At 46.3% G+C, this 18,674-nt stretch overlaps 1 protein-coding gene across 14 annotated transcripts in view; it reads left to right on the top strand.

The window, feature by feature from the left end:
* The window catches only part of LOC118097420 (merlin), a 28,357-nt gene that overhangs the window by 1,536 nt on the left and 8,147 nt on the right, over window positions 1–18,674 (top strand). For 5 of the 14 annotated variants that reach the window (XM_035140270.2, XM_060283127.1, XM_060283123.1 and 2 more), the window contains exons 2-13: window positions 2,189–2,315; window positions 3,091–3,216; window positions 4,545–4,667; window positions 6,231–6,314; window positions 9,344–9,412; window positions 10,625–10,707; window positions 11,121–11,196; window positions 13,094–13,231; window positions 15,455–15,529; window positions 17,316–17,429; window positions 17,927–18,049; window positions 18,384–18,601. In XM_035140270.2, coding sequence (XP_034996161.2) covers window positions 2,226–2,315; window positions 3,091–3,216; window positions 4,545–4,667; window positions 6,231–6,314; window positions 9,344–9,412; window positions 10,625–10,707; window positions 11,121–11,196; window positions 13,094–13,231; window positions 15,455–15,529; window positions 17,316–17,429; window positions 17,927–18,049; window positions 18,384–18,601 — 1,319 coding nt within the window. In that variant the 5' untranslated portion in view covers window positions 2,189–2,225. The other 9 variants (XM_060283125.1, XM_060283124.1, XM_060283129.1 and 6 more) reach the window with 9 other exon arrangements.

Below are 18,674 nucleotides of genomic sequence, written 5' to 3'. Positions count from 1 at the left end.
GGGAATCTTTGCCCAACATGGGGCAAAATGATTTAAGAGCCTCACGCTGTACCAACTGAGCTGAGGAGTTTCTCCTTGTCCTGAGATTGTTGTTGTTTAGTCGTGTCCGACTCTTTGTGACCCCGTGGACCAGAGCACGCCAGGCACTCCTGTCTTCCACTGCCTCCCGCAGTTTGGTCAGACTCATGTTGGTGGCTTTGAAAACACTGTCCAACCATCTCGTCCTCTGTCGTCCCCTTCTCCTTGTGCCCTCCATCTTTCCCAACATCAGGGTCTTTTCCAGGGAGTTTTCTCTTCTCATGAGGTGGCCAAAGTATTGGAGCCTCAGCTTCAGGATCTGTCCTTCCAGTGAGCACTCAGGGCTGATTTCCTCAATAATGGATAGGTTTGATCTTCTTGCAGTCCATGGGACTCTCAAGAGTCTCCTCCAGCACCATAATTCAAAAGCATCAATTCTTCGGTGATCAGCCTTCTTGTCCTGAGATAGCTGCCCTCAGGAGCTCCAGCCCCCAGTGCCCTAGGGATTCTTGAAGGAGTTCTGTAATAATGTGTCATTTCCCAACCCCCAAAGAATAGAAAACCTCCAGGGCAGCAATATTTTGGCTAGAGCGCCTTTCCCTCCCTAAGAGCATCATTCCCTCCTGTGGCTTCCAGCAACAGAAACATTACTTGCCTCCAGTAATGCGGAGGAAGAGCATAGCCAACATGGCCCAGATGAACACAGCAAAACTTTTTGATGAATTGTAATTCATGTTCATAGTTTGGTCGATATTATTTATGTTCTGATTTCCAAACTTGTTTGTAACCTTGGCTTTTATTGGCAATTGTAACAATGCATTTTCGCAAGGACTCCCCCTCCCCCCCAACAAACAAACAAACAAACAAAAACCCTCAAAGTGATTTGGAAATGTGGAGAACTGATCAATGTGGACAATGAAAATGGGGGAAACTGACAGGTTCACCCAACTTTAGTGGCAACAAGCAAGTGGTGATGGGGGTAACAGCCATGTCCCCCCCCCCACAGGCCTTGAACTCCTTTGGCAAAGGCTTTGACAAACATATGTTTTCTGAGCCTGCACGTAGAAAGGCCAAGCAAATGGCCCTTGGGGGCAGGGCGTGGTGCAAGAAGAGATAGAGAAACCAGACGGCTTTCTGCTTTATTGAGCTACTCAGCTGGGTTATCTTCTTCATTTGAATAGAAAGGCAAACCTTAAACCAATCTGTTGTCACCACCAATTACATCAGGGTCTGGTCAGTTTGAGGGCACTGGGACAGATCCCTCCCATGAAGCCGTTTTAAAATCTGGCTCCTGGCAGCCCTTCAGAATTTTAGATTGGGACGCGATTCACCTTTTGCCTACACTCGAAAAAGGAAAGCAGCATTGCTCCTATGGCAAATTCCCTGTAAAGTGCATCTTGCTGTTCATCTCTCATTACCTTGGCCTACAGGCCGAGACATTTTGATGCTGAGAGGCGGAACATTTAAATGTCACCCCCTGTGTGGGTAAGAATAGGATAGGCAATTATTCCTTGCCTTATCTGCTGCCCTTTAGCGCTGCTCTGAAATTTGCTGCCTGAGGTACACGGATTTGCCTTGCCAATTTCATTCTCCCCACCTTTCATCCACTGTCGCCTTGAAGTTTATAAAAGTATGCAGTGTGGAGAACGGAGAGGAGTCCCCCCCCCCCAAAAAAACCCTCCTATTTATTTATTGCATTTCTGTCCTACCTTATTCTCCAAAGAGCCCTATCTCATTTCATCCTCACCACAAGCCTCTGCATTAGGTTATGCCGAGAGGAAGTGACTGTTTGTCAGAGCTGTTTAACAATGGAACAGACTCCCTCAGATAGTGGTGGACTCTCCTTCATTGGTTGTCTTTAAAGCAGAAGTCAGATGGCCATCTGTCAGGGAGTCTTTAGCTGTGAATCCTGCATTCCAGGGGGCTGGACTCTGACCCTGAGGTGCCTTCCAACTCTATGATTCTGTGACTAGCCCAAGGTCACCAAATGTGCTTCATGACCCAGTGGGGATTCAAACCCTGGTCTCTGCCAGGCCCTAGTCCAACGCACTAACCACTACAGTACACTCTCATTAGGGAGTCAAGGGCCAGGCTGGGGCTGTCCTGATGCCGATGCTGTTTATCACAGTCTGTTCTTTTCATGCAGCTGCTTGTTTGCATTGAATTGCAGGCATCCTTTGTGCGGCTTTCCCTGCAGGCATAAAAATATGTCCATCACGGGGCTGAAGAGGAAGCAGCCAAAAACGTTTAAGGTGAAAGTTATAACGATGGAAATCGAAATGGAGTTTAGTTGCGAGGTAAGTGGCTTTTATTTTTATTTTTAAAAAGGCCAGAATTAAGGTGCAAAAATGCTTTCATAGACACTTCAGGGTTTGCATGTAAAATTAGGCATGGAGTGGAGAAAGTGGATAGAGAATTTTTTTTCTCCACCTCTCCTATAATGCTAGAACAGGCACCCCCCAAACTTCAGCCCTCCAGATGTTTTGGACTACAATTCCCATCTCCCCCGACCACTGGTCCTGTTAGCTAGGGATCATGGGAGTTGTAGGCAAAAACATCTGGAGGGCCGCAGTTTGGGGGTGCCTGTGCTAGAACTTGTGGACAAGCTGAGTGTTGGAAGATTCAGGACAGGCAAAATAAAGGGCTTCTTCAGACAATGTAAACTATGGAATTCACTCCTGCAGGAGGAGGTGACGGCCACCAGGTTGGAGGGCATAATCTTATACACATCTATCAAGTCCCCCCCTCCTTGTCTTTTTTCCTCATCCGAGCAGCTCCAAATATTGTAATCTTTTCTTCTAGGGGAGTTGCTGCAGCCCTTTGACCAATATGGTTGCCCTTTCCGGGCTTCTGGTATTAGCCACACGCTTTCAACAATAAGGGCTAGGAACTTGATCTTTTCACAGAGCTGAATTCTGCACCCCACACTACAAGATACGCCTCTTCTTTGCTTGCACTGTTTGAATTCTCTCATCTTAGGTCAGCAACGGAGTGGGTCATCCCTTTCTAAAAACCAGGGTGTTGGGTTTCTCTTGCTTTTTTTCTACTGACGTTCTGCCTTTCTTCCTGTAGATGAAATGGAAGGGGAAGGACCTCTTTGACCAGGCGTGTCGTGCGCTGGGTCTGCGGGAATCCTGGTTCTTTGGCTTGCAGTACTCCATCAAAGGAATGAACACCTGGTTGAAGATGGATAAAAAGGTCTGGAAGCCAAACTTTAGCTTGCAAAAGAGCTTGCATGGCAACCTAGAAAATCTTAGTAAACTTGATTCGTGTTGCTTCAGATGATAGGATTCAAATGGCAAGAAATGAAATTCTGTCTAAGTATTAGGAAGAATGATTAAAAAATCTCTTTGACAGAGGAACAGACAACCCCAGAACCTGGTGGACTGTCCTTCATTGGAGGTTTTTTCAGCAAAGGTTGGATGATCATCTGTCAGGGATTATTTAGCTGTGGTTCCTGTATTGCAGGGGGCTGGACTTAGATGACCGTGGGGTACCTTCCAACATTACAATTTTTTGATTCTATAATTGAGAATGCTGCCAGGAAGTGAACTTGGGATTTTCTGCATAGAAGGCAAATGCTCTACCACTGAGCTACAACAGCCTTTTCCTGTTGCATCTCGCTGTGTAGCCTTAGAAAAGCCACCACACTTTCTGATCTTAGCTGCAAACTGGGCCAGTACCGGTATATATTGCAGATTGGTGGGTGGGTTTCTCAAAGAGAGCAGGGCTTTGCCTAAAGTAACCAAATGTGTTCCTGGCAAAGGCAGTATCATAGCGTTGCACGGTGGCTCAGCTGCTCATCTTTTTGTCTGTCCATCCATCTTTCACTCTCTTTACAAAAAGGACTTGTTCTAATACAGTACTCTCAAAAACAGGCACACATGTGTAACTAATTCTTTTCTCTCTCTTTCGCCATGTAATGCTATATATATGTGCTATATATCAGCTTTGGGGAACCTTAATCTCTCCAGATGTAGCTGAACTACAGCTCCCAACACCCCCAGCAAGCATGGCCAATGGGATGCTCAGGAACATATCTGATGATTCCCACACTATCTTTATCTCTACCCATAATCCCTAAAGTGGTAAATACATTAAATCTATTAATATAAAATGTTTAAGTGCATAAATATTCTAAATACTGGAATATTACCAACATTATCCTCTATAAATAGAGTCTTACCTTGTTTTTCGAACAGCTTAATTCTCAAATGTTTTGGCTCCCGAGCACCGCAAACCCGGAAGTGAGTGTTCTGGTTTGTGAACTATTTTTGGAAGCCAAACGTCTGCAGCCAATCAGAAGCCACACTTTGGTTTCCAAACGTTTTGGAAGTTGAATGGGCTTCCAGAACGGATTCCATTCGACTTCTGAGGTACGACTGTATAATCAAACCCAATATTTAAAATACGCATATATACTAAAAGTTCATAAATTTACAAACATATAAACCTTATAAAGAACAATATAAGATTTCATTTATTTTAAATGTTCTTTAGAACCGATTCCCTTTGTTCTTCAACAGGTTCTGGATCAGGAAATTCCCAAGGAAGATCCCATCAGATTTTGTTTTTTAGCAAAATTTTACCCTGAGAAAGTTGAAGAGGAACTTCTGCAGGAGATCACCCAACACCTCTTTTTCCTGCAGGTCAGAAGGTATTTCTTTTATTTTCAAGTTGACTTTTGAATTGTTGTAGTTACCTTCTGGGTGTTTGGTGTGTTTGGTTTTGGAATCACTGTCTGCTTATTCTTTCACGCTGTGCCTGCTATAAGTGGCGAGAGGAAGATGTGTCTCCTTTCCTAGCTCGTGAAGAGTTAATTTTCTGGGTTGAGCAGGTTTCCTTATGAAAGGTTTTTTTCTTCTTCTGTTGCTGTTATATTTTTTTTCAAGATCACCTTGACAATTATTTGTGTTGAGCTGTTTTGCAAAGGCACTAAAAGCTGCCTCCCCCACTCCCCCGGTTCCTTTCATCTCTGAAAACCTGCACTTTCATTTTCTTCTCTTTCAAACCAGCCTTGGCTTGCCTTGACTTTGAGGAATGCAATTCGGCTGTAATTATTTTTTTCCTGTTCCAAAAGAAATGCAAAATGGGGGGAGCAGGGTGAGGAAATGGACGCATTAGAACTTGCAGAGGTTCCTGACGGTTAAGAATCAGACATCGCACCTGCAGCATAATAATTGGGGACGGGGAGCGGGGGCAGAGAGAACATGTATAGGCAACATGGGTGCTTCAAGGGATTGAAGTGAACAGATTAAATTAAAGCAGGGAGTGGGAAGTCTGGCCACACTTCCTCTGTAGCCACACCCCTCACTGGGGCTCCCACCCTCCTCCATTGTTTTGGCTTGGCGGTGTCCTTGAACTCTGATCATGTCTCTTGGATGGAGGAGAAAGACTGATGTGTGTTTAGAGAAACTAGTATTTTAAAACCACAAGAAGAGCCTGGTGGATCAGGCCCAGGGCCCATCTAGTCCAGCATCCTGTTCTCACAGTGGCCAGCCAGATGGCTGTTAGAAATCTGCAAGTAGGACACAAACATAAGAGCACTCTGCCCTCCTGAGGTTTCCAGAAACTGGTATTCAGAAGTGTGGTTACCTCCGACCATGGATGCAGAGCATAGCCATCGTGGCCAATAGCCATTGATAGCCCTCTCCTCCTCCATGAATTTTTCCAATCCTCTTTTAAAGCTGTCAGAATTGGTGACCATCATTGCCTCCTGTGGGAGGGAGTTCCTCAGTTTAACTCTGGCCTGCCTTTGTTTGGTCTGTCCTGAATCTTACAGCTCTCAGCATCATTTCATGTCCATGAGTTCTAATGTCCTGAGAGAGGAAAGAAAACCTTTCTTGGTCCATTTTGTCACTGGCTGCTCCATGTTGAGCTAGATTGTTTTAACGCTTCACAGGAGCACTTATTTTCTAACTGCCAGCAGCTTTATATGTGGTGAGAGGGTAGCATTTGAACGTTCCTTAGTTAGCAATGATGCTTTAAAAAAAGGGTAATTAACAGCCTGAAATGTTCTTGCGTACAGCTCACAAGCCTGCAGTTGCTGCCAGAGATTCTTTGCTTTCCCACTTATAACTCAGCTAACGGTTACTTTTCATGTGCCAAGACAAAGTCTGGGCATGTATTGTTTTGTTTTCAAGCTTGTCTAAGCCTTGGATTTCTCGCTCTCCTCTCCACCCCACCCCCCTTCTTCCGCCTCCACCCCCCAGGTTAAGAAACAAATACTGGATGAAGAAATCTACTGCTCTCCTGAGGCTACAATTTTGTTAGCGTCTTATGCTGTTCAAGCCAAGGTGAGGCTTTGAAATTGCTTGGTTGTCACCTTCTATTGCTTGCAGAACAACGTTAAAAAAACACACACCTTTGCTTAATCACACAGTGTTAATTAATGCAGGAAAGCACCCATTTAAAGCAATGCTGGAAAACAGGATGGGGTGATTTTGGCACCTTGTTTTCTTCTCTTTTGGGTGTTGGCTGGTTTGTTTGTTTTTGGACGCAAGGAGATATATGAACATATCCTAATTCAAAGAGCTTGCAGGAGGGTGGAAAAACAGAGCAGTTTAAAAAAAAAATATTTTTATTAAAGATTTTCTTGGTTTACAAAAGTACATGCCTTGTCTCTTTTTTCAGGTTGTACAAATCTTACAAATCAGCTACATTTGTTGTGAAACATTAGGGCTGAATACAGTATAAGGTTGGGGAAGAAGAGGGGGGGGTAGAGCAGGGGTGGGGTGCGGCTTATATTATTTTGTATAGTGTACGTGTGGGGCTTTGTGTCAGCGTCAACTGGGTAGGTTCTCTTTCTCTTCGTTTATTAGATTTCCTTGGTAGTGAGAGGTGCTGGGGGGCAGGGTGTGGTTGGTTGTCTGCAGTGGGATTTGTTTGCATTTGTGAGGGGGGGGGGGAGAAGGCTTGTTGGGTCAGGTAAGCCAGATTGATTTGTATGCTGTCGGTGGATTCTTGTTGTGCTGGGCTGTGTATGTGATAAAGGGGAGCCATACTGGGGTGAAGGCATCCTCTTCTATTTGTCCCCATGTCAGTTTCAGTTTATTGGTTAGCTGTTCTAGTAAGGTCGTTTCCCATACAATTTGATACCATTGGTCCATGTTTACTCCTGACAGGTCTCTCCAGTGTTTGGCTGTGAGGTTTCTGGCTGCTGAGAGTAGCTGGGTTATAAGCGTTGTATAATGTGAGTGTTCATTCTGATCTTGGAAGATGTTCAGTAGTAGGGCCAGTTCTGGGGCGAGTTCTAATACCTGTTTAGTTATTTTGCATTTTTGGGTTGGGTTTTTGGAAGGCGCCTGTGCGTGATTTTGTTTTATGTGTGTAGATCAGTGCACGCTGACCAACGCACAGTCTTCGCAGTAGGGCTCTGTTCCGATGGCATGAAGTAGTCACGACAAGCAGGTAGATTCCTATCTGCTGCAGCCTTCATCCGCCTTCACAGCCGTTGTAACATGCCGCTTGTTATCATCCGCCTGTTCTGCCATTGAGGACTTCTTGGATCATTCTTTTCTAGCTCCTTCCCTTTGACCTTACCGCCTTGGGTGACCCTGCTGTCTCTTGTAGGACTGCTGTCCAGAAGGGTTGGATTTTAGGGCATTCCCACCACATGTGGAAGTATGTGCCTGTGGAGGTACAACCTCTCCAACATCTTGGTGAGGTCCCTGGGCATATCAGTGCCAGTTTCTGTGGTGTTAAGTACCACCTGTGAGTTTCAGAGTGAGTTCCCTTCTTTTGGCTGATATGGACTTAAAGGGAGGTTTAGACCACATTCTAGTCCATTGGGTGGGGTTAATTTCATAGCCTCTGTCATGCTCCCATTGTTCTTTGATTGCATCAAGGGGGTTTGTGGTGTTTTGGAACAGTATTTTGTATATTGTGGATACCATCCCTTGGCTGTGTCCCTCTGTTGTCAGGAGAAGATTTTCAAAGGTGGTCAAGGGTCTAGTGACTGCTGATTTTACTGCTGGATTGTTTAAGAAGGCATGTAGTTGATTGTGTGTTAGCCAAGGTATTTGCTTGTCCCCTAGTGTGTCCTGTATTTCTTGTGTTGGTATGGGTTTGTTTTTGTAGAAGAGTTTAAGGAGTTTTTTTTGGCTCCTGTTTGTTTGTGGTGTGGCGAGAGGGTCGTAATGTCTTGTTAAAATTTACCAATTTTTGACGCTGGTTTTTTCAAGGGATGCCCTCTCCTTTATGCAGGCTCCTCCGGTGACCACTTTCATTGTGTCCTAGAGGAGGAGGGTTGTTATGTCGCCCATGTCATTGTCCTTAGAGTAGTTTTGGAGAGTTTTCAAGAGACTCTCTCTAGCTAGCTGGTTTGTGGCGGAGCAGTTCTTTTGCAGACACTTTTGGTTTTGCAAAGGATTTCTTGCAGGCTCAAAAGACATGGAAGTCTGATGCAGCCTCCTCTCTGACTGTGATTTCACCAGACTTTGCTCACCTCAGCTTCTCTGAGATTAAATTTGCATGTTTTCTACCTTTATGTAGATTTTTTTTAGTCAACGTTTTAGGCCTCTACACTATTCATTTAAAGCAGCATAATATCACTTTAAGAAGCCATGTACCACTTTAAAAAGTACCGTATTGGCCCAAATCTAAGCCGCACCCACTCCCCCAAATTCTGACAGTGAAAAGTTAAAGTGCGGCTTATATTCGCAACCTTCCCTTTTCCCCAACAGCTCCGGGGAGGCTTGGGAGCAGCGGGGGACTGTGTTATTTAACATTCTTTCTTTTTTCCTTTTTAAAAATAGATTGTAAGAGTCTATCAAAAATTGAATAAAACATGGTTTTAAACAAATCACTCCAACCGAACACTAGCAATGACCAGCTGGTGATGATTCTTTCTTGCCACCTGCATACAAATGCAAGAAGAGACTTGCTGGATCAGGCCAATGGCCCATCTAGTCCAGTATCGTTTTATCCCAGAGGCCAAATACCCCAAAGAACCTAGAAATCTAGATAGACTGCCTCTGGACCTGGGGGTTCCATAAGAAACCTGCTGGATCAGGCCAAAGGGGACCCATTTTTTCCAGCATCCTTTTCCCACAGGGACCAAATGCCTGAGGGAAAGTTCATTGGAAGTGTGATGGCCTCCTGAACCAGTTCATATCTGTTGAGTATGCTCACTGGAGAATGTGTTGGGATCGAAGTCGAATGTACTTTCATTTGTTGCTGTGAAGTGCCTCCATCCATTCCTCCAGCTGAGGATTCTGTTACTCTTTGGGCAAGCTTTTTTTCCTCCTAGCTGGCTACTTCCTCCGTGGCATGTTCTGTGAAAGTGTCACCGTCTTTCCTGATCTTTCTCTTCTTTGCGTTACAGTATGGTGACTATGACCCAAACCTGCACAAGCCGGGCTTCCTGGCTCCAGAGGAGCTTTTACCAAAGAGAGTAAGTTTCCTTTAAAAATAAAAAGACAACCACCACCACCACCACCAACAGCAGCAGCCAGAGTAGGCTGGTGGAGTTGGGCAGGTAGGGGGGGGCAGGCTGGAATTTCAGGACCTGGGACAGTTCTGAGATAGCCACTTGCTGCAACAAGAACTTGATCTTTTAGTGTGGTAGCACCTACACGCTGGAACTCTTTGCCTATTGACACCAGGAAAGTGCCTCCACTGTACTCTTTCTAGCGCCTGCAAAATAATTGGTTTATGTTTTGATCCGCTGCTAGTTTATTGTCGCAATTATTTTTAAATAGTTGCTTTTATAATTTTATACTCTTTGTACACTGCAGACAGGGTCTGTCCCTAGTCACAACGTGGCTTTAGAGCTCAGAGGTCAACAGCCAACATGATTTTCTCACTGCGTCAGCTGCAGGAGAAATACCAAGAGCAGAAACTCATAGTCCTGATGAAGACGCTCATTTTTAACCAGGCCTTTGATTGATTGACATTCAATGCCTTTTAAAATGTGTTAGGGTGGTGACAGGGGTTCTTGCAACTACTCTAGAGTAACGACGCTCCTCATGCTTGTCTTTAAACAGTTTTTATTAGTGCAGTCTACAGTGAGACAGGTATGTAAAAACATGTCTGCTCATTCCGATGCAGAATCCGGCACTGCCCCCCCACGTGATTGTCTCCAATATAGGAGTCTCAGGACAGTGAATCTCCTCCCTTTCTTTCTCCTGCGTAATTCCGGAACCGGAGGAAAGGGTCTACGCTCCATGCTTTCCTTTTCTCCCTTCTCCCCCTCTCTTTCCTCCCTCCTGTGTAGCCGGGGCTCTCCCATGCTGCTGGAGCCCTGGCCCTCTCTCTCCACTTCCTGACTGGCCTCCTCAGAGCCCTCGCTTCCACCACTGCTTGGGGAGGAGCTACTTCTGATGCAAGGGGGAGGTTCTCTGTACTTTCTTCCCCTTACATCCGGGATTATTGGGTTGTTCTTGATTTTATTTTGATTATGTCTTTTGTGTTTTTATATTGTGAATGTATTCTGTGAACCGCCCTGAACTTGCTGGTGTAGGGTGGCATACAATTATTATTATCATTATTACTATTATTAAAAAGATTGGGATTTGGGGGCTCTTCCAAGGCAGGGACTCCTGAGAAGACCAGCTTTGGGATTTGGAGAAGGGAACAGCCTTACTCATTTCCTTTTCCTTTCCAGGTCCTCCGCCAATATCAGATGACGCCTGACATGTGGGAAGAGAGGATTACAGCCTGGTACGCTGGGCACCGGGGCATAGCCAGGTACTGGGGCACCTGTGTCTGAGGCCATAGCATGGGGCTGGAGGAGCAGCTAAGTGGTTGATGTGTCTTCACTGTCCCTCAAACGTTGCTGGAGCGACTGAGAAGTGAGACTGCTTTTTAGGTGCTTCTTTTTTTGTACTAGAATGCAAGGGCAGGAAAAAACAACAAGTGGGTGGAGCAATGAAGATAAAATTTACCTTTTTCACAGCAGGCCGGTTTCCACATGCCTTTTCATATTGTCTTGCTGCAGCTCATAAGTTGTTTTGATTGGTGCCAATGGAAAAGCAGAATAGAAATCCTACAAGATAATTAAACGTTGCTCACTAGTGCGTTGCAGGGGGTTGGGCTGTATGACTCTTTGGGTCCCTTTCGACTGCAAAATTCTATGTTTCTATGTTGTCCTCTTCTCTTAGGTATGAAGCTGAGTTGAACTATCTTAAAATTGCACAGGACTTGGAGATGTATGGGGTCAATTACTTTCCTATAGCTGTAAGTGTCTGGGTTTGTTTTTTTTAAATGTAGCTATATTTTTATGGATGCATGAAGTTTGCTCCTTTAAAATCAGCAGCAGGGAGTGGGGGGCTGGGGGGAGAAGGTGGCTGAGCACTCAGTTTCCTATAGAGAAAGTCAGGGCAGAGCAGCAGGTGGAGTGGATTTGAGCTGGGAGAGGCTTAACCCCACCCCCTCTGTATCTCAGGGTGCAGCTAGGACCATTCAGACAGTTAGGAATGCTAACAGGACCAATGGTCAGGGATGATGGGAGTTGTAGTCCCAAAAACATCTGGAGCGCCGAGTTTGGGGGTGCCTGGTATAGATGATGTCTTTACAGTAAATTGCAAGTATGACCCCTCTCCTCCAAATTAGATCAGGGATCCTAGAGTGGGAGAAATAGGGGTCCTTTCACCCTTGGCCTTCTGCTGTGGTGCCAATCCAGATCAAGCTTGCCGTGACTGCTTTGTGCATTGTTTTTGCGTGGGAGGGGGGGAGGCTCCCACTGGAAATGCAAATAGCAGGCCTGCGTGGGTCCATCCAGATTTGGATTGCAGCAAGGGGGCAAAGGCTCCAATACTTTCAGCTGAGGCTCCAATACTTTGGCCACCTCATGAGAAGAGAAGAATCCTTGGAAAAGACCCTGATGTTGGGAAAGATTGAGGGCACTAGGAGAAGGGGACGACAGAGGACAAGATGGTTGGACAGTGTTCTCGAAGCTACGAACATGAGTTTGACCAAACTACGGGAGGCAGTGGAAGACAGGAGTGCCTGGCGTGCTATGGTCCATGGGGTCACAAAGAGTCGGACACGACTAAACGACTAAACAACAACAACAAGGGGGCAAAGCACTGGAGAGTCTCCTGTTGGGTACTAATGCCCCATGTGGCTAGCTGCACAACTGCAGCTTCTTAGGGGAGACGACCTGCTGGGACAGCCAATGGCTAACCTAGTCCAGCATCCTGTTCTGACAGGGGCTAACCTGTCAGATGCCTTAATGGGAAACCAGCAAGCAGATTAAAAGCACGAGAGCACTCCCCTCCCCATGTCGTTTCAAGTAACTGGAAGCATTGCTTCCTCCAACTGTGGAGGCAGAGCAGAGCCATCGTGGCTAACAGCCCTCGGTAGCCCTCTCCTCCTTGAATTTGTCCAGTCATCTTTTCAAGTCATCCATCTTGGCAGCCATCACTGCCTCCTGTGGGAGGGAGTTCCATAGTTTAACTTCGCACTGCATGAAGAAGCCCTTCCTTTTATCTGTCTTGAATCGTCCAACATTCAGCTTTCTTGGATGTGCCGAAGTTTAGTGTTATGAGAGGGAGAAAATATTCTCTTTGTACACTCTCTCCATACCATGCATAGATATATTTCGTCATGACACCTCTAATTTGCCTTGCCCCTAAACTTAAAAAGTCCCAAACGCTTCCAGAATGATTCCACCTAGGCTGACCTTCGGCTCCCATTGAGTAGGAAGGAGCATGTGAGGAATGGCATTGCCACTGAGCCTTGCTTGATCCTATGACTTGTGTTCCATCATGCTCTTTTGTACTGAATCTTGGTTTCCCCGTGATCTGCTCTGATCCAGATGCTTATTCAGTTCTGAGTCCCAGTTCAGGGCTCCTGATTCACTCTCATTGCCCAGCCCTAACCTGGATGGAATCCCCAGCAATTTCTTTTAAAGAAGCCACTTGTGTGATTGCTAATTTTGTGTGTGGTGCCTCACTTAAGTTTGCTATCTGGGTTCAGGCTTCAGCAGCCAACTCTGAGCCTCTCGCTTGGCCCATTTTAGCCCACTTTACGAGGCTGTGTCTGAGAATTGATGCCTGGGAATCAGTCAAGCCTTGGCTAAATAATTTTTTTCTTCACTCTGGACATTTGCCTCCAACATCTGTTCCTGCAGCAAAAGAAGAATTGTACAGACTTTCTGCTTGGCGTCGATGCCAAAGGGATCCACGTCTACAACATCAACAACCGCTTCTCTCCAAACAAATCTTTTGAATGGAGTAGCATCAGGAACATTTCCTACAGCGAGAAAGAGGTAGGTAGGTGTGTCTTATTAAGGGGTGGCAGAACCGGAGAAGGTCAGGTTTTGCCTTTATGCTCTGGCTCCACTTCTGTCTATGAAATTCATTTAATTTTACACTTCTCCACAAGAACCTAACCGACAGCTGAGAAGGTATGGCAACTGATAGAAGGATCTCGGCTCTGGGGATATGCACTTCAGGATAGTCTAGAGCAGTGTTCCCCCAACTTTTTTCAGCCACTGTCCCCTTGGTTCCATAAACTCATCCCCAGAGCCCCCTACCCTACCTTATGAAAAAGCAGCATTCAGAAAAGTGATTTGCCTGACCCACTAAGGAAAATAATACAATAAAATTCAGCAAATAATATAGCATGAAAAAACATTTTTATGCTTTCTGACTGATGTAAAAATTGTGTTATTCAATTGAATATTAGATATAGATAAATATTTTGTCCTAACTCTTGCAATATTAATTGCATTTAACCTTTTAGGTAGAATGCATTAGGCTTGAGCATTTTGTGACTCTCATACGCTGCATTCCATTTCTCCTTATTTGACCGCAGAGAGGCACAAATGAAATGGTCGCTCAGGAGGTTTGGCTGTGCCTGTTTTGAGTTAGCACTGGGGTGTTGATCTCTCCTTGAAGCTCTTTGACATGTTTTGGGAATAGGGAAGTAAGACAGGAGATTGAAATGTCAATAGCTCCTACTGACGGCATGGCTGTCAAGGTGACAGAAGTTAAAGTGCGAAAGCTGAGAGCAAATGCTTTGGGGCACCCCAGAGTAATTGTGGGGGAGCAGCTATCAGTATGGAGCCATGCTTGTTTTACATCCCATCACCTGTAACCTCTCCTGATGTAGGGAGAACAATGTTTTGAAGTTTATAACTCTTTGTGTGCTATGTATATATAAGTTTTCTCCTAATGTGCCTCATGGCAGTCTTTCTAGCTAGCAGTTCAGCTGAGCAGCTGGTTAGCAAGATGGCATATAGTTTTAGGTAGTGCTTTTTTCTAAAAAATGTTTAGGGGTGGTCTCAAGAAAATTACCATTTTATAGTTCACATAAAGGTGACCGGCTCTCAAGAAAATTACCATTTTATAGTTCACATAAAGGTGACCGACTCTGGGGTTGCGCGCTCATCTCGCATTATTGGCCGAGGGAGCCGGCATATAGCTTCCAGGTCATGTGGCCAGCATGACAAAGCCGCTTCTGGCAACCAGAGCAGCACATGGAAACGCTGTTTACCTTCCCGCTGTAGCGGTTTCTATTTATCTACTTGCATTTTGACGTGCTTTCAAACTGCTAGGCTGGCAGGAGCTGGGACCGAGCAACGGGAGCTCACCCCATCACAGGGATTCGAACCGCCGACCTTCTGATCAGCAAACCCTAGGCTCAGTGGTTTAACCCACAGCACCACCTGGGTCCTTATAATTCACATAGGGGGAAATAAATACAGTAAATGGACAAAAGTACAAAGATTCACAAAATGTTTAGGGGTATGTGTACCCCTGCATCCCCCCCCCCCGAAAAAAGCACTGGTTTTAGGGATATTTTTGCAATAGTTTTAACAAACCAGGTCCCTACAGGATGCTGAGATTTTTGTTAGTCTCTTGGTCTCATGCTTTAATTAAAATGTGTTCCCTCACCTGGGTAACGAACCGGTGGTGTAGAATTAAATTCTTATCACATGACCTACAAAGACGTAAGGGTGAAGGAATTTTATAGCATAAAATATTTATATATAACTACTCACCAAACACGTGCAAACCTTCGCCTACCACATACGCAAGGCCACAAAAAAATTAAGAAAATCCATAGCTATTATTACCAATAATTGACTATCTTGTGCCTTGTGAAAACTCCGCGTCATCAGTACAAACGAATGTGACCAATGGAAATAGTTTGGAAAGTGGTAAGAAAAGTAAGACTTCAAATACAAAGCAGTATTTTGTTCTGGTGAATCATAAAAAGCAATCAACATGCTCAGAGGGGCTCATCTTAAGTGCCCCCCATGTCTCTTAGTGCCCCCAGGTAACCCAACTGAACCCCTGGGGGGGCAGTACTGCCCACTTTGGGAGTCACTGGTCTAGCACGTAAATGCTCTGTGGACCCTTTTTTATTATTATCCCACTTGCATCTAATTATGGGAAAGCAGTGCTTCAGTCACAGAAAGGCTTTGCATGTGACAAAGTGATGAAGATCACCTGTATCTCCTTTTGCTCTCTCCCTCTCTCTCTAGCTCACAATTAAGCCCATTGACAAGAAGGCCGAAGTCTTTAAGTTCTTCTCCTCGCAGCCCAAAGTCAACAAACAGGTGAGGGTTTCCTTTTGGCTGTCTCCTTCAAGGTGGTTCCCTCTGTAGGAATGGCAGAAGCTGGTCTCTTGGTGCCTATGAAAGGATGAGAGGGACAGAGATGAACTCAGGCTCATCAGGGGAGTCATGAGCTTAGAATTGGTCTGTAAGCATGTGGTCACATAAACCTCTATCTCGCTGTATCATCAGGATCCTTTAGTCCAGTGGTTCTCAACCTTTTTTTGGCCATGCGCCACCTAAGCATCTCTTAAATCCTGATCCGCCCCCCCCCCCAAACCCATGTAATTCTTATTATTCAAAAAGTGAATTCACGTGGAGGAAACCTAAAAGGCCATTTACTGTTAATAACTCATTCTCGAATTGCCCCCGCCTTAAAAATCAATTTGCCCCCCTACGGGGTGTGTGCCCCATGTTGGGAAACACGGCTTTAGTCAGAGCTTAGGGCAATAAGAACTACATGCATGGTGAGGTCTAACGGGATGGCCATCACCTTTGAGCCCTGCCTGTGCACTTCCCAGGGGCATCAAGATGATGGCCGTTGGAAACGCAATAAATGCGGAATTAGATAGATCTCTAGTTAGGGTTGCCATACTTCGAAAAGTGAAAATATGGACACAAAAGTTGTTGAGCTTTTCACCCGGACACTGTTTCCAATGACCGAATCCCAGCTATGCCCCGGAAATTACGAACGTATGGCAACACGTTCGTAATTTCGTAACAGTTTAGCTCAACTGAGCTTCCAAGCACCTCTGAATGGTGGTGCTGTAGAACCACCAACAGGGGATCGTGTGCCATTAGGGTTGGGTCTCACAGGGGAAGCAAAAGCTGTCAAACCAGTTTCTTCTTCATGCAGAGCATAGTTAAGCTATGGAACTCCCACAGGAGGCAATGGTGGCCACCAGTCTAAAGGTAAAGGGACCCCTGACCATTAGGTCCAGTCGCGGACGACTCTGGGGTTGCAGCGCTCATCTTGCTTTACTGGCAGAGGGAGCCGGCGCTTTAAAAGATTAGACAAATTCATGGAGGAGAGGTCTATTGATGGCTATTAGCCATGATGGCCATGTTCTGGCTCTACAGTGAGAGGCAGCAATGCTTCTGAATATCAGTTGTTGGAAACCACAGGAGGGAAGAATGCTCATGCTCAAATCCTACTTCCAGTCTTCCCACAATGGGCATCTGGTTGGTCCCGGTGAGAACAGGCTGCTGGAGTAGAAGGACCCTTGGCCTGATCCAGCAGACTCTTCTGATGCTCTTACATTATATTCTTCTGGGCTTGCTGAGCTGGGCAAAGTCAGGACCACAGCCAGCTCCCAGTGGGCCTTGCGAGCCGAGCACTTGGGAGACATTGTCTCAGCAGAGTGTTGAGGCCACCTGGAGCCTGGAGCGGGCTGGGAAAGCCTGTCCTGTAACCGGCAACAGCACTTCCTTGGAGGAGCTGGCTATGCTGTCTTGAAGGGCCCTTGTCTGCAAGGAAGCCCTGGCTTTCATGATGTGGAAGGGATTGCGATGTTAGTGGAGACTCATCCTCTGACTGAGGAAGGCAGGAAGGCAACCTCTTCAGACCAGAATAGGAGGTGCTAAGGTTCGGTCACTGAATGGGGCAGCCTCTATTTTCCTCAGGGTCCTATGTGGGGTGTGATTTAGGGATCACAACATGGGGGGGGTCAGTTGCATTTGCACCCTGCTTTTGAGCTTCCCAGGTGCATCTCCAGCTGGCATTGTGAGCATCAGGATGCTGGCTGAGGTCGGATCCAGCGAGGGTTATACTTGCCTTCCTTTTCCGCAGATCATGCAGCTGTTCATTGGAAACCACGACTTGTTTATGAGGAGGAGGCGAGTGGACCCCATCGAGATCCAGCAAATGAAAGCGCAAGCTCGGGAGGAGAAAGCAAGGAAGAAGGTGAGCTTTTGGGGAAATTTCTGCTTCAAACGTTGTCACAAAGCTTCTACCCGCTGCCTCTTTGTGGAGATCTCTCTTGGGCCGGGAAGCTCATTGGTTGACTATGAGAAGGTCACACCCTCCACCCACCCCTCTGCCTCTGTCTCTCTCTCTCTCTCTCTCTCTCTCTCTCTTGCCTACCTCACAGGGTGGTTGGGAGGGTAAAATGAGCAGGTGGGAACCACACAGGCCATCTTGGTTGGAAGAATACTGGAACAGAAAAACTGAAAGAAGTCAAATATGCAATCACCTTTTGTGGACATTTGCAAGGAGGCTTTTTACAGTTTATAGCATGGAATCCATTCTGGCATACAGATGGTATATAAATGAATAAACAGTGTAGTGTTTGGTAGGGGAGAGGCAAGATTAAGATGGGCATTGTAGCTGTTGGCTCAGGGGGCTGCACAATGTTCCTGCGAAGCGGCTCTGCTCATGGTCAGCCTTGCAAATTTCCCCAGATGGAGCACCAGCGCCTGGCCAGGGAGAAGCAGCTGCGGGAGGAGGCTGAGCGGGCGAAGGAGGAGTTGGAGCGGCGCCTTTTTGAGGTGGAAGACAAAGCCCGGCAAGCCAATGAGGCTTTGGTGAGCATTGCCATGGCAACGGAGCCTAGGGTTGCCATATTTCAAGAAGTAAAAATCTGGACAATTGGTGGCTCAACCTAAGTTGTTGAGCTTTTTTCAGGCGATCGCCGTGAGCTATTGACCTTTTTTGGGGGTGAGCAGGTGATCGTTGTCCACTGTCTGCCACCACTGATTCCCCCAATCACCATGCCGATTGCCCAACAGGCAGAGGAGCAGCTACGGGCGCTTAGCAGGCTCCAGCACCTCCAGTCCCACTGTGACTCCCGAATGCCGCCGCCCGGGTCTCCCATCATTATTGAGTGCATTTTATCTTTTCAATACAAAATCCCTCCAGCGCCGTTCGGAGGCAGCGGCAGAGCTGTTGGCTGAGAAGGCCCAGATCGCTGAGGAGGAGGCCAAGCTCCTGGCCCAGAATGCCGCCGAGGCTGAACAGGAGCGTCACCGCCTGGAGATGGCTGCCTTGAAAACCAAGGAAGAGAAGCTTCTGATGGAGCACAAAATGCGGGAGGCAGAACTGATTGCCATGAAGCTGGTTAAAGAATCGGACCGAAGGTGATGAGGCCTGGGGCAGGATGCTCAGTGGGCTTTGGGGCTCCTGGGGCTGGGTGGACGCTGCTTAGGATGA

This window comes from Zootoca vivipara, chromosome 15 (genome assembly GCF_963506605.1).
Source record: "Zootoca vivipara chromosome 15, rZooViv1.1, whole genome shotgun sequence".
Lineage (NCBI taxonomy): Eukaryota > Metazoa > Chordata > Lepidosauria > Squamata > Lacertidae > Zootoca > Zootoca vivipara.
Note: the sequence above shows the minus strand (reverse complement) of the source record. Positions and strands in the feature narration are given on the sequence as shown.